This window comes from Microtus pennsylvanicus, chromosome 9, assembly GCF_037038515.1.
Source record: "Microtus pennsylvanicus isolate mMicPen1 chromosome 9, mMicPen1.hap1, whole genome shotgun sequence".
NCBI lineage: Eukaryota > Metazoa > Chordata > Mammalia > Rodentia > Cricetidae > Microtus > Microtus pennsylvanicus.
In genome coordinates this window covers 42,982,541-42,995,837 of record NC_134587.1, presented here as the reverse complement: position 1 = coordinate 42,995,837, position 13,297 = coordinate 42,982,541, and the positions used below count along the sequence as shown (strand labels likewise).

Genomic DNA, 13,297 nt, shown 5'->3' with positions numbered 1-13,297 from the left:
GCCAAGATTTTGTCTTTCTGCCTGGTTATGCCCCAGAATCCTTGCTTGTGTTCTCCAGGAAGCCCCACCCCACCCTCCAGCAAGGCACAGAGGTGAAATATGCCCCTTTATCTGAAGGTGCCACCAAGTCCTGGTAAGTGAGCCACACCAGGTTTCGCTCTGGAAGCTCCGCTCCATCAGTGCCACCATATCCACCTAGTTTCTTGTCCTGCACTCCCAGGACTCTCTGCCTCCTGCACTTAGCTCAGCCTGCACTGCCCCGTACTTAGTGCAGGTTCTTGGAGTTAGCAAGGGTCAACCACAAGAGTCTCTCTCATGGATTCCCCACTAAGGTACCTTGAGATGAAGCACACCCATTTTTCTGAAGGTGACACTAGACCCTAAAATGACAGCACCCAGCCAGGGTTGGCCCTGGGATGCCCTCCCCCACACTATCCATGCCACCTGCCTCCGCTCCCAGGTAGGCAGTTACCCACACAGGTACATACTGGGCGCCACTCAGGTTGCCTGACCTGGGAGAAATGGATGATTCCACACCTGTGTATCTGAGTCCATGGTATGCACGTGACCTTGGCTCCAACTCCATAAATATAGGAGAAATGGAGAGAAGGGCGCCTAGGGGCAGACACTCACCATGGGGCGCCTGGAGGTTCTGGTTTTTGGCCTCACTTGCTGCTTGGCAGCAGCTTGTGCTGCAAAGGTAAGTCAGAGCCCTGCGGGGGACCGCAGCCCTCTCTTGCTGCATTAAGATCTGGAAACTGGGGGCAGGGCTGGAGGACGGAGGACAGAGAGATCACAGAAAGGGAAGAAGAGGCCAGCAAGCTCAGCAGCACTAGCACTCCAGGTTCTGGTCCTGCTTGGGCCACACCCAGCTTGTCTTGCTCACATGAAGCCTAGTGCAGCCTGCAGAACTGTACTGGAATCACACACCAGGAATAGTTTTGCGTGTAAGGACATCTCTTGCACTATTTGGAGCATTTATACTAAAAAGCCCACTATTGCTCCATGGTTTCAGGTGTGCCTAAGTGGCAAGCCTACCCACAACTTCTGGCTTTTCCCCTTTTCTAAGGGAACCCCATAGAGAAAGAAGCAGCTAGCCTGACATTACAGAGCACCACATCCTGTTCTTGAATAGGAATCTGAAATGTCTGTTCCAAATCAGCGCCTGTCCCCCAAGTAACCTCCGTTTCTTGCTCTTCCTGAGAGGGGTGAACCCTACCTGCTGTATGCAAGGCTTCCCTCCAAGTACTCGGAGGAGGCTGTACCAGTTCTGGAGCGCCTGTAAAGTCTGCCCTTTGACCATCATTCTCTCTGCGTGTGGACAAGTCACAGAAAGCGCAACAGATGCAGGAGACAGCATAGGTCCCTGGACAGGGGTCCCAGATCCTCACCACGTTACTTCCCACCCCCTTCATGCTCCAGCCCTTGTGCTGGCTTGAGCCCTGGAGAACACCCTCCCTCCCCTGGAGCATGGAAGTTGGGGTGCTCGTCCTGGGCTCCTGCCATGAGAAGGAAGTAATTATCTTTCTCAAGAGAGTTCTTTTGGAGTGTTAGAAGGACCTGAACTTAGTTTCCACTGATCTACCACCAGCCAACACACCCATCCTGACACTGGCCAGAATCCCTGCATCCTTGGGCCCCCACTTGAGGCACTCAGGTCAACCACACAGATACGCTGAGCTGAGAGGTGACATCCCCTGTCCCCGAGCTGGCTCTCTGACTCATCCCAGTAGCCCGGAGGCTGAAACAAGCAACCTCAGATGTCCCAGTTATCTGTGGAGTTTCCCCAACTCCTCTCTTTCTCCAGTTTCCTCACCCAGTATAGTGACTTCATGGGCCTGAACTTCAGAGGGCTCCTGGGGTCCTAGCTTGGGCCTGCAGCTTCAGGCTACCTACTTCCCCCTACCTGAAACCACGCACAGGGGAGAGGCAGGAGGTCACGCTGTCGCTGCTGCCAGGTAAGCAGAGCTGCTCCTGCATGTATCCTGGGCTGATGCAAGCAGAATGGGAGAGGGCATGCACTGGCACTGAGGTTGGACAGCCCTGTCTCAGCAGAATGACTCCCAATGGGGAAGCCCCTGCACCTCAGTTTGCAGGGACAGTGGGCCAATGGGTACCTGCCTCCAGGCCACCCGGTAAGACTACATACCAGCTGAGCGGTGGTGGCGCACACCTTTAATCCCAGCACTCAGGAGGCAGAGGCAGGTGGATCTCTGAGTTCCAGGACAGACAGGGCTGTTACACAGAGAAACCCTGTCTCAAAACAAACAAACAAAAAACGACTAGTCACCAAGTGGCAGTACTGCCTGGCCCTGGGAGAACGTGGACATAGCTCCATGCCCAGCTAGCTAGGCCGTGGGGAGAGGTGGAGGAAGGAGAGTCGGACTTCAGAGGCTCACGGCTATGTCGGAAACATTCTGGCAGCAACTGTGCATCCACCACTGTTGACAGTTGGACAGGCCTTCCCTCTGACAGCCATCAAACCTTGGGGAAATTGCTGTGGCCCATCTTACACACCAAGACTCAGCCGAGCCTTTCTTGCTCCCCGGCCGTCTTGGCAGCTGGTCTTGGTTGGGGGCCATCCTGCACCTAAGGCAGGAAGATGGTGGCCGCAAAGAAGATGAAAAAGTCTCTGGAGTTGGCGAAAAGTGAAAAGTACATGCTGGTATACAAACAGACTCCGAAGATGACCAGACAGGGCAAAGCGAAATTGGTTATCCTCGCCAACAACTGCCCCACTTTGAGGAAACCTGAAATAGAATACTATGCTTTGTTGGCTAAAACTGGTGTCCGTCACTACAGTGGCAATAACATTGAGTTAGGTACAGCATGTGGAAAACACTACAGAGTATGCACGCCGGCTATCCTTGACCCAAGTGGTTCTGATATTATTTAGAAGCATGCCAGAACAGACCGGTGAAAAGTAAAACAGAATTTTTCCTTTAATAAAACTTTACCAGAGCTTCTTTAAATAAACAAATGAAGATTCAGCTGAGATCTAGACCTTCATTCTAGAAGGGCAGAATACGGGCTGAAGTGGCTTCAGGCAGCTGCAGAAGGATGGGCCAGGATTGGGTGGGGGCTGAACCATCCCTTCCAGCACTTGGCAGGGGACCTGCTAGCACCCTGGAGCCTGTTCAGTCAGCCACTCTAGATTCAGGCTAGCCCAAACCCATCTGACCCTGTCACATTTCACCTGCAGTTGGGTTCTGTGTACACAGAAGGTGGTTTCGTGGAGGGCGTCAACAAGAAGCTTAGTCTCTTGGGTGGTAACTCTGTTGACATCTTCAAAGGCATCCCCTTTGCCACCGCCAAGACCCTAGAGAATCCCGAGCGTCACCCGGGCTGGCAAGGTGGGTGCTGGGTGCTGGGTTGGCCCTGGCCCTGACCCTGGCCGGGCTGGTCCTCTTCATGCCTGCCCCTCCTCTCACTGTAGGGACTCTGAAGGCCAACAGCTTCCAGAAGCGATGCCTACAGGCTACCCTCACCCAGGACAGCACCTATGGGCAAGAAGACTGCCTCTACCTCAACATCTGGGTGCCCCAGGGCAGGAAACAAGGTCTGGATTCCAGTTTCCCAGAAGATCCCACCCCAATCCCTACGCCAGAGCTTCAAGGATCCCCGCAGTCTGGGCTGAGCACCTGCTCTAACAGGGCTAATGAGTTCACTGGGGAGAGGGCCTGCCGGTGTCTGAAGTCCCTGTCTGCCCCTGTTACAGTGTCCCAGGACCTGCCTGTGATGATCTGGATCTATGGAGGCGCCTTTCTTATGGGATCTGGCCACGGGGCCAATTTCCTCTCAAACTACCTGTATGACGGGGAAGAGATTGCCACTCGGGGTAATGTCATCGTGGTCACTTTCAACTACCGCGTGGGACCTTTGGGTTTCCTTAGCACCGGAGACGCCAACCTTCCAGGTAGGTTGCGACAGTGAATGTGCTGAACCCTGTGAACTCTGAAGCCAACAGACTGATGCACTCCAGAACTCTCTACCCTGATGGCTACGGGAGGGCCCAGAACCTTCTTCAGAGAGTTGGGGTACAGGAACTGTGAAGCCTGGGAGCTCTAGGCAGTCATCGGGAAATGAGAGAAGCCGAGGGACAGAGTGCCTGAGGCGCAAGTTGAGTCCTGGAGAGCAAGGTAGGGAGGCTGAGGTAGAGTCGAGTGGACATGGAAATCAAAGGACAGACAGACAGTAGGAGGAAGTGTGTAGGACCCAAGCAGAGCCACCAGCTGGCTTTATTTCCCTGGAAATTCCCCACCCTTGCAAGTCCTCTGCTCAGCCTCCTGGAGAGCCCTTGTTTGCCATCCTGGACTCTTCCAGGGTATCGCTGCAGTTAGGACTGGTTCCCGCTGTTCACATGACTTGCCACCCTCTGTATAAGCCCCAGGTCGCTCATCTCTAGCCTCCCCCAACTCTAGTTGAGGGTCTCTCCTGATGAAGGCTATACTCCCCATACCCTCAGGTAACTTTGGCCTTCGAGATCAGCACATGGCTATCGCCTGGGTGAAGAGGAACATCGCAGCCTTTGGTGGGGATCCCAATAACATCACCATCTTTGGGGAGTCTGCCGGAGGTGCCAGTGTCTCTCTGCAGGTCTGGGGCCCTCTGGTGTGGAGAGTCTGACCCCAAGATTAGGGGAGGGAGCCAGTGGGGCCTAGGAGAATGGTCAGAGTGGGGTGCAGCTGGGAGCTCTGGCCCAGGTACAGCCTGTTGATATGATAGGGCTTCCGGGTATTGCAGACCCTCTCCCCGTACAACAAGGGCCTCATCCGGAGAGCCATCAGTCAGAGTGGCGTGGCGCTGAGCCCCTGGGCCATCCAGGAGAACCCACTTCTCTGGGCCAAAAAGGTAAGTGCCACAGGGCAGGAGTAGCCAGGGTGGGGACCGTTCCCATTTCCATGCTGTCCTGGATCTTGCCTTTGCGGCCCCTAGCTGTTCCAGGCCTGGCCACGGCTTCCTCTAACCTCCCGCTCTGCATTCTCCTAGATTGCTGAGAAGGTGGGATGCCCCACAGACGACACTAGCAAGTTGGCTGGGTGTCTGAAGGTCACGGATCCCCGGGCCTTGACACTGGCCTACAGGTTGCCCTTGAAACAGCAGGAGTGTAAGTGTGAGCTGCTGGGGGTGGGAGGCCTTGTGGGCCAAGGCTGAGTGTGTCCCTAACTTCCTGTCACTTCCCTCTAGCAGGCCCCAGTGGTAAAGGGGGCTTATACTGATCTTTCTTCCATTCCTCCAGAGACATTTAATAAGCCAAACACGGCCAGGTGTGGTGGTGTATACCTTAATCCCAGCAGTCTGGTCTACACAGTGAGAGGCCAGCCAGAGTCACATAGTGAGACTCCCTGTCTAAAAATAAATAAAAAGGAATAAAGAGGGCTGGAGAGATGGCTCAGTGGTTAAGAGCTTTGCCTGCTCTTGCAGAGGTCCTGAGTTCAATTCCCAGCAATCACAGGTGCTCACAACCATCTGTAATGAGATCTGGTGCCCTCTTCTGGCCTTCAGGGATACATGCAGGCAGAATACTTTGAATACATAATAAATAAATAAATCTTATTTTTAAAAAAAGGAAGAAAGGAAGGAAGGAAAAACATGATAGCATGAACCCATACATAGTTTCAGGAAGATGTGTGGACCCAGACCCAGGGCCTCTCTACCTTTCTTGTTAATGTGTCAATCATTTGCAAATTTCCAAATGCCTCCTGTGGTGTTTGGACCTTCAAGCTGGAGCTGCTACCAGCAAACACGAAGAAGCAGCCTGTCAGCCTAGGAGATGGAATTTGTTTTCTTTGCTTACTTTTCCAAAGTGAAGTCCAGCGGTCTTAGCGTTTGTGCCCTTGGTTCCTCTTGCCCTCTTGTATCATAGAGCAAACCCTGAGCCTATGCGTGATAGGCAAAAGCTTGACCTGTGAGCACCTCTGCCGCTCAAACCAACTATTTTGTTTGGGGAGCCACTGAAGGAAGCCTCACTGTGCTGGGCCCAAGGACAGGTCAACTGGCAAGCCTAGAGGGCAGGCAGACCTCATACATGGTGGCCAGCAGACTGGAACCTCCTCCCTGGTGTAGGTTCAACAAAGAAAGAGGGAGGGCACAGGGACACTGAAGCAGGAGAGCAGACAGCGCCAGCCTGTGGAGCAGTGGACTCTCCCCATGGTCATGAGACAAAGTCTGGGGACGTTCTTACCTATCACAACCAGGGAAGGGTACCACTGATGTCGAGCATGTTAGGCTAGGGACAAGTTCGACAGCCTACACATAGGACAGTCATCCCTATCACAAGCTGACAGTAGCCCAAAAAGTCCCTGAGGCTGGGGCTAAGGAACCCTGCCTGGTCTGGTCAGATAAAGGAAGAAAGAGGTCAAGCTTAGTACAAAAGGTCAAGAGAAGGACCCGGCAGGCATTTAAAAGTATAAGGACCTGTTGGCTCTCCACTCAGACCCCATTTGGTATTACCTGGGCTTCACCCCTGTTGTCGATGGAGACTTCATCCCTGATGACCCCATCAATCTGTATGCCAATGCCGCTGACATTGACTACCTGGCTGGCACTAACGACATGGACGGCCACCTCTTTGCTACTGTTGACATGCCAGCCGTCGATAAGTCCAAACAGGATATCACAGAGTGAGCAAGGGAGGGCAGATGCACCTGATAATACCTGGGAAGGAACAGGCATTGCTTGGGGAGGGGGAGGCTAGCCCCGAGGTGGGGGGAGGAGGCGGGGTTGCTTAACAGGGTGAGCGTGAGGAGGTGGGTGCTGTGTTGGGGTAAAGGCAGACAGATATGCTCCTGCCACCACCAGCAGCAGGTCCAGTGTCTGTTTCCCCCATCCCCATGCAGGGAGGACTTCTACAGGCTAGTCAGTGGAAGCACCGTCAGAAAGGGGCTTAAGGGTGCCCAAGCCACCTTTGGCATCTACACCGAGTCCTGGGCCCAGGACCCATCCCAGGAGAATAAGAAGAAGACAGTGGTGGCCTTTGAGACTGACGCCCTCTTCCTGATCCCCACAGAGATGGCTCTGGCCCAGCACAGAGCCCATGCCAAGTGAGGTTCTGGGAAGGGGTGTGTGGGGGAGGCTCTTGAGAGAAGGCTGCTTAGGCCGCTGTGGCTTTTGACCAAGGCCTCTTGGCTAACTGAGCAATGAATTTAGCTCTGGGCTACACATCCGTCAAGATTAAACGGGTAATAGAGGCATATACCTTGTCCAATCATGTGAGACATATGAATTCAGATGGGGAGAAACAAATCCTTAACCTTGAATTATGGGAAGAGCCCTCTGAATATTTTGCAGAGTGGAGACATGAACCATGAAAGTGCAGATCTGTGAACATGGCTGCAGCTTTTCTTTCCCTGGGCATCAAAAACTCCAGTTGAGAACTGGGCACAGTAGCACACACTTATAATCCCAGCTCAGGAGGCAGATCTCTGAGTTCAAGGCCAGTCTGGTCTACATAGTAAGTTCCAGGTTAGCCAAGGCCACATAAAGAGACCCTGTCTCAAACAAACATACCCCAATTTGTGAGACTTGGGGGTCCATCAGTCCCTGCCCTGCTCCTTCTGGCCTCTCTCCAGGGCCTACCGCCCAATGGAGCCTCCCCCCAACCTATCTGTTTCTGTTACCCTCAGGAGTGCCAATACCTATTCTTACCTGTTTTCCCACCCTTCACGGATGCCCATCTACCCCAAATGGATGGGGGCTGACCATGCCGATGACCTCCAGTATGTCTTCGGAAAACCCTTCGCCACTCCACTGGGCTACCGGGCCCAAGAAAGGAGTGTCTCCAAGGCCATGATTGCCTACTGGACCAACTTTGCCAAGAGTGGGTAAGGTGTGGGGTTGAGCCTAGGACCAAGGGTAGCAAACTTGAGGACTCCTGTGGCCCTGTAAGCCTGGGCTCTGGCCCAGCCCCTCATTTGGGCAAGCTTCTTATCCTCAAGCCTTGGTAACCAGTTTGCACATGGGCAGAAGAGCTGCTGACCCAGCCCCAAGGCCAAGTACATGTTCACCATGACTGAGCATCAAAATGTTGGCTCAGAGGGCCAACCTGTCTCTGTGTAGAGCTGTCTGTGAGCACAGGTCTCCAGTTGTAGCAGGCTTTCTCAGACCCCCAGCCCCCAAGTCATGACATGGAGACTTATTACTAATTATGACTGCTCGGCCTTATCTTATGTTTGTCCTATTAGCTCTTATAACTTAGTTCAACCTGTTTCTCTTCATCTACAGTTTGCCTGGGGACTTTTTACCTTTCTTTCATTCTGTATGTCCTACTTTTCCCGTGACCTCCATTGCTGGCTGGCTAGCTGGCCCCAGGCGTCTCCCTTTCTCCTTCCTTCTCTCTCTCTCTCTCTCTCTCTCTCTCTCTCTCTCTCTCTCTCTCTCTCTTCTCTCCTTCTTTCCTACTTATTCTCTCTGCCTGCCCCCCCCACCTATTCCTCTAGTGCCTAGCCATTGGCTGTTCAGCTCTTTATCAAACCAGGCGGGCAAGGTGAAAAAAACAACAACATTTAGTTAAACAAATGCAACGCACCTTCCCATAGTTAAATACCCCACAACATAAACAAATGTAGCACCTTTCTATAGTCAAAGTAACATTTCACACATTCGGTCTCTTTGTCGTCCTCAGCCCCCACTCAGTCTCTTCTCATTCTGTAGGGATCCCAACATGGGCAACTCACAGGTGCCCACACACTGGTACCCTTATACCGTGGAGAACGGCAACTACCTGAACATCACTAAGTCGATAACTAGCTCATCCATGAAGCAGCACCTGAGAGCCAAGTTCCTGAAATACTGGGCTGTGACGTACGAGGTGCTGCCCACAGTGGCTGATGAACAGGGGACCCTCCCTCCCCCTGAGGATGACTCAGAAGCTGTCCCTGTGCCCCCTGTGGATGATTCCCAGGCTGCCCCTGTGTCCCCAACAGACGAGGCTCAGATGCCTGTCGTTATTGGCTTCTAATGTCTGGTAAGCCTTGGTCCCAGGGTCTTCCTCTTTTTAGGTTCTCCTTTCTCAATAAAGCCTTAGCTGTGCCCACCTGGTATTTGGTTTTTGTTCCTGAAACAGCCTGGAGGAAGGAGGGACCCTCAGTCGATAGCGACGGACACTTGGTTCATCCCTGCCAATCCTCAGGCTGTGGAAGTCAAAGGACTATCTTTTTTTTTTAATTTATTTATTAAAGATTTCTGCCTCCTCCCCTCCACCGCCTCCCATTTCCCTCCCCCTCCCCCAATCAAGTCCCCCTCCCTTGTCAGCTCGAAGAGCAATCAGGGTTCCCTGACCTGTGGGAAGTCCAAGGACCACCCACCTCCATCCAGGTCTAGTAAGGTGAGCATCCAAACTGCCTAGGCTCCCACAAAGCCAGTACATGCAGTAGGATCAAAAACCCATTGCCATTGTTCTTGAGTTCTCAGTAGCCCTCATTGTCTCAAAGGACTATCTTTAGCTTAGGAGCAAACACACAGCACCAGAGATGTTAAACATGGGGCAGGAGTCTCTTGTAGGCAGGAAGCAGGCACCCTGGGATCCTGGAAAATCACTCATCAGGGTCATTCTCCAGCCCTGGCAGCATATGTGCCAGAGAGAGAGGGCCATCATGGGCACAGGCAGCTATAGGGAGCTAGAACCTGGCTCACAGGCCTCAGGAATGCTAATAGGAAGACACACACTACAGCCATAAGCACTGTACTCTGGCTTTCCTATGTGTGGTGCCAGCAGGGGATAGAACCTTGAGGCTGATGTCTCAGGGAGTGTCTCCATAAGAAAGGGGTTGGCCAGGGTCCTGCTTGTCTGTGGGTAATCCTTCTCCTCCCCCTCTTCTCCCACTCCCTCCTCAGACTTTTTGTTTGGTTTGGTTTTTGTTTTTTGAGATAGGGTTTCCTCTGTGTAACATCCCTGGCTGTCCTGTCCTTTGTAGACCAGGCTGGCCTTGAACTCAGAGATTCGCCTGCCTCTGCCTCCCAAATTCTGGGATTAAAGATGTGTGCCACCAAGGCCTGGCCCCTCCTAAGACTTTTATGACTTTGAAGTCTACATGTCCCTACTGTGATCCAATAAACATTCAGGCAAGCTTCAAATGCTCCCCTTCCTCCACAGCTGTAGGAAGGCTTCCTTTTGGTTAGGAAACCATCCTTGCAAGTGGCTTTTGTTTCGAACCTAGGACTTGCTGTATTGTCCAGGCTGGTCTCGAAGCTGGGCTCAAGGGCTCCTCCTGCATCAGCTTTCCAAGAATCTAGAATTATGAACTAGGACTTATAATACTTTTTATATTAAATTAAATAATTATATTTTGAGTCAAAGTTTTGCTATCTATCTCAGGCTGGTCTCCAGCTCATAATCTTCCTGCCTCGGTCTCCCAAGTGCTGCGATCACGGGGGTGTACCATTGTGTTCAGTCTGCAAGCATACATTTTTAAAAAATCATTTATTTGTATTTTATATGCATTGGTGTTTTGCCTACATGTATGACTGTGTAAGGGAGTTGGATCCCCTCGAACAGGAATTACAGACAGTTGTGAGCTGCCAAGTGGGTGCTGGGAATTGAACCTAGATCCTCTGGAAGAACAGTTAGTGCTCTTAATAGCTGAGCCATCTCTCAGGCTGGTAAAATTTTTAAAATTGTAATAAACAGGACAGCAAGATGGCTGAGCAGGTAAAAGCCTGAATCCACATAAAGGTGGAAGGAGAGAACCAACTCCATGAAGTGGTCCTCTGACCCCCGGTGTGCACATACTCCCTACACATTGAAAGATTATTTATTGTGATAGAATACATGTCTTAGGGGCTGGAGAGATGGCTCAGAGGTTAAGATCACCAACTGCTCTTCCAAAGGTCCTGAGTTCAATTCCCAGCAACCACATGGTGGCTCACAACCATCTGTAATGAGATCTGATGCCTTCTTCTGGCCTGCAGGTGTACATGCAGCCATTGTACACATAATAAATAATAAAACATTAAAAAAATCTATGTCTTAGGCTAACTGAAGTATTTGCAGGAGAATTACACTGTTGTACCCCCAGCACTACTACTTTCTTTTGGTATTTTTTTAATTTTTTTTCACTTATTTTACATATCAACCACTGTTTTCTCTCCCTCTTCTTCTTGTTCCCTCCCTCCAATTTCCATCTATCCCATCATCCACTCCTCCTCTGTTTCAGAAATAGGCAGCCCTCCCATGGGAGTCAACAAAGCATGTCATATCAAGTTGAGGCAGGACCAAGCTCCTGGTGCTGTATCAAGGCTGGGGAAGCGTCCCTGCATGAGGAATAGGTTCCAAAAAGCAAGCTCACGCAGCAGGGACAGACTCTGGTCCCATTGCAGGGGTCCCACAAACAGACCGAGTTACACAACTGTCATTCATGTGTGGAGGGTTTAGGCTGGTCCCATGCAGGCTCTTTAGCTGTCAGTCTAGAGTCCGTGAGCTCCCATTAGCTCAGGCCCACTACCTCTGTGGTTTCGCTGTCATGGTCTCGACCCCATCTTGCTCATACAATCCCACCTCCCTCTCATCAGCCAGATTCCTGGAGTTCAGCCCAGTGCTTGGCTGTGAATCTCTACAACTGCTTCTATCAACTACTGAAAGAAGGCTCCACGATGACAATTAGGGTAGTCCCTAGTCTGATTAAAGGGGAAGGCCAGTTCAGGCACCCTCTCCACTATTGCTTGGAGTCATTAGCTGAAGGTCATCCTTGGAGATTCCTGGGAATTTTCTGGCACCAGGTTTCTCCCTCTCCCCAAAATGATCCCCTCTATCAAGATCTCCTTCATTATTCTCCCCCTCCGTATCAGCCCCAACTTGATCAACCAGATCCCTCGTGTGTGTGTGTGTGTGTGTGTGTGTGTGTGTGCTAGCGCGCGTGTGTCCGCTACCCAGGAGATCTCACCTATTCCCCTTCCCAGGGAAATCCACGTGTCCCTCTAGGGTCCTCTTTGTTACCTAGCTTCTCTGGAGCTAGACCACTGCCTATTTCCCAAACTCTTTATCACCCCAGACAGAAAGAAACTCTGGTTCCACTTCACATCGGCTCTCCACTCTCCTTCCCAGCCCCTTGTGACATGCCATTTCATACGCCCTTAAGGCCAGTCTATGTGCTCCCCGCCCCGCCTGCTGCTGGTGCTCCAGGACCTTAAGTACTCCTCTGATTGTTGCAAAGTTGGTAGCAATGCACTCACTTTCAAATTTGAGTGACGTGGGTCCTTTATTTAAATTCTTGGCTGATTTAACTACAGGTTTGTCAATTTTGCTTATCTTTTCAAAGAACCTGATTCTGTTTTCCATTTATCTGCTACATGTTTCCCCCCATTTTTGTGTGTGGAGCACGCATATTTGTGTATGATCGGGGTGTGCATGTGGAGGCCCAAGGTTGATGTCGGTAAGCATCCTGGGTTTTCTTCTGTAGTCTCAGGGCCTTTCCTCACAGTAGACGAGATGATTTACTTCAGTGTGTTTGAGGTTTTCCCTGCACGTGTCTAGGAGGCCAGAAGAGGGCGCCAGGTTTCCTAGAAGTACAGGTGGTGGTGAGCCGCCGCAGGGAACCAAATCTGCATCCTCTGCAAGAGCACATGGTGTTTGTGAAGACCAGAGGACGACTTACAGGAGTTGGTTTTTTTTTTTAAAATGAAAATAAGCTTTATTACATCAAGTAATAAACACAAAGATGCAACAGTTGCAGTCATTTTCTTCCAGATGTTGTGACCGTCTCACAGTAAACACGGAACTGAGATCCACAGTCTCAGGGTGGACATTTGCAGGGCGCATGGCAGGTTGGGTAGATCGCTCTTTCTGCTGTAGTTGGTTCTTTTGCCACCACATGGGTCCCAGGGACTTGGGTTGTCAGGCTTAGAGACAAGTGTTTTTACCTGCTGAGCCATCTTGCTGGCTCACACTCACAATCTGCGATCTCTCTCTCTCTCTCTCTTTTTAGTTTATTGAGACAGAGTTTATGTTGTTTTGTTTTTTGTTTTTCAAGACAGGGTTTTTCTGTGTAGCTGTGGGGCTTGTCCTGGCACTTGTTCTACAGACCAGTCTGGCCTCGAACTCAGAGATCCACCTGCTTCTGCCTCCCGAGTGCTGGAATTAAAGGTGTGTGCCACACCACCCGGCTTCTCTATGTATTTTTTTAAAAAATATTTATTTTTGCTTGTGTATGAGTACTTGCTGCATGTGTGATCCCCTGGCGTTGGAATTATAGGTGGTCGTGAGCTACCTGATATAGGTGCTGGGAAGCCTGTCTCTGGGCACTGCCCTCCACAGTGAAGGGAGATGTGTGTGCTCTTTTCTGTTGAGCCGTTTCTCAGCCCC

The 13,297-nt window shown here is 51.3% G+C and overlaps 1 protein-coding gene and 1 pseudogene across 1 annotated transcript; both read left to right on the top strand.

Annotated features, from left to right (window-relative positions):
- The first annotated feature begins 624 nt into the window (after window positions 1-624).
- On the top strand, window positions 625-9,034 carry Cel (carboxyl ester lipase). The gene is made up of 11 exons (XM_075985586.1): window positions 625-700; window positions 3,203-3,353; window positions 3,437-3,559; window positions 3,719-3,916; window positions 4,466-4,596; window positions 4,744-4,851; window positions 4,990-5,107; window positions 6,437-6,623; window positions 6,840-7,043; window positions 7,626-7,823; window positions 8,653-9,034. Exons 1-11 carry the CDS (start codon window positions 635-637, stop codon window positions 8,957-8,959), a joined length of 1,791 nt encoding a protein of 596 aa, XP_075841701.1. The 5' UTR covers window positions 625-634; the 3' UTR covers window positions 8,960-9,034.
- On the top strand, window positions 710-3,195 carry LOC142857413 (large ribosomal subunit protein eL30 pseudogene; annotated as a pseudogene).
- Window positions 9,035-13,297: the final 4,263 nt, after the last annotated feature.

Excerpts from the sequence above, each read along its gene's own strand:
- Cel (XM_075985586.1), top strand. The coding sequence starts at position 635 with ATGGGGCGCCTGGAGGTTCTGGTTTTTGGCCTCACTTGCTGCTTGGCA. Across the intron at positions 5,108-6,436 it reads GCCCTTGAAACAGCAGGAGT|ACCCCATTTGGTATTACCTG; the intron begins GTAAGTGTGAGC and ends CTCTCCACTCAG. Across the intron at positions 7,824-8,652 it reads ACCAACTTTGCCAAGAGTGG|GGATCCCAACATGGGCAACT; the intron begins GTAAGGTGTGGG and ends CTCATTCTGTAG.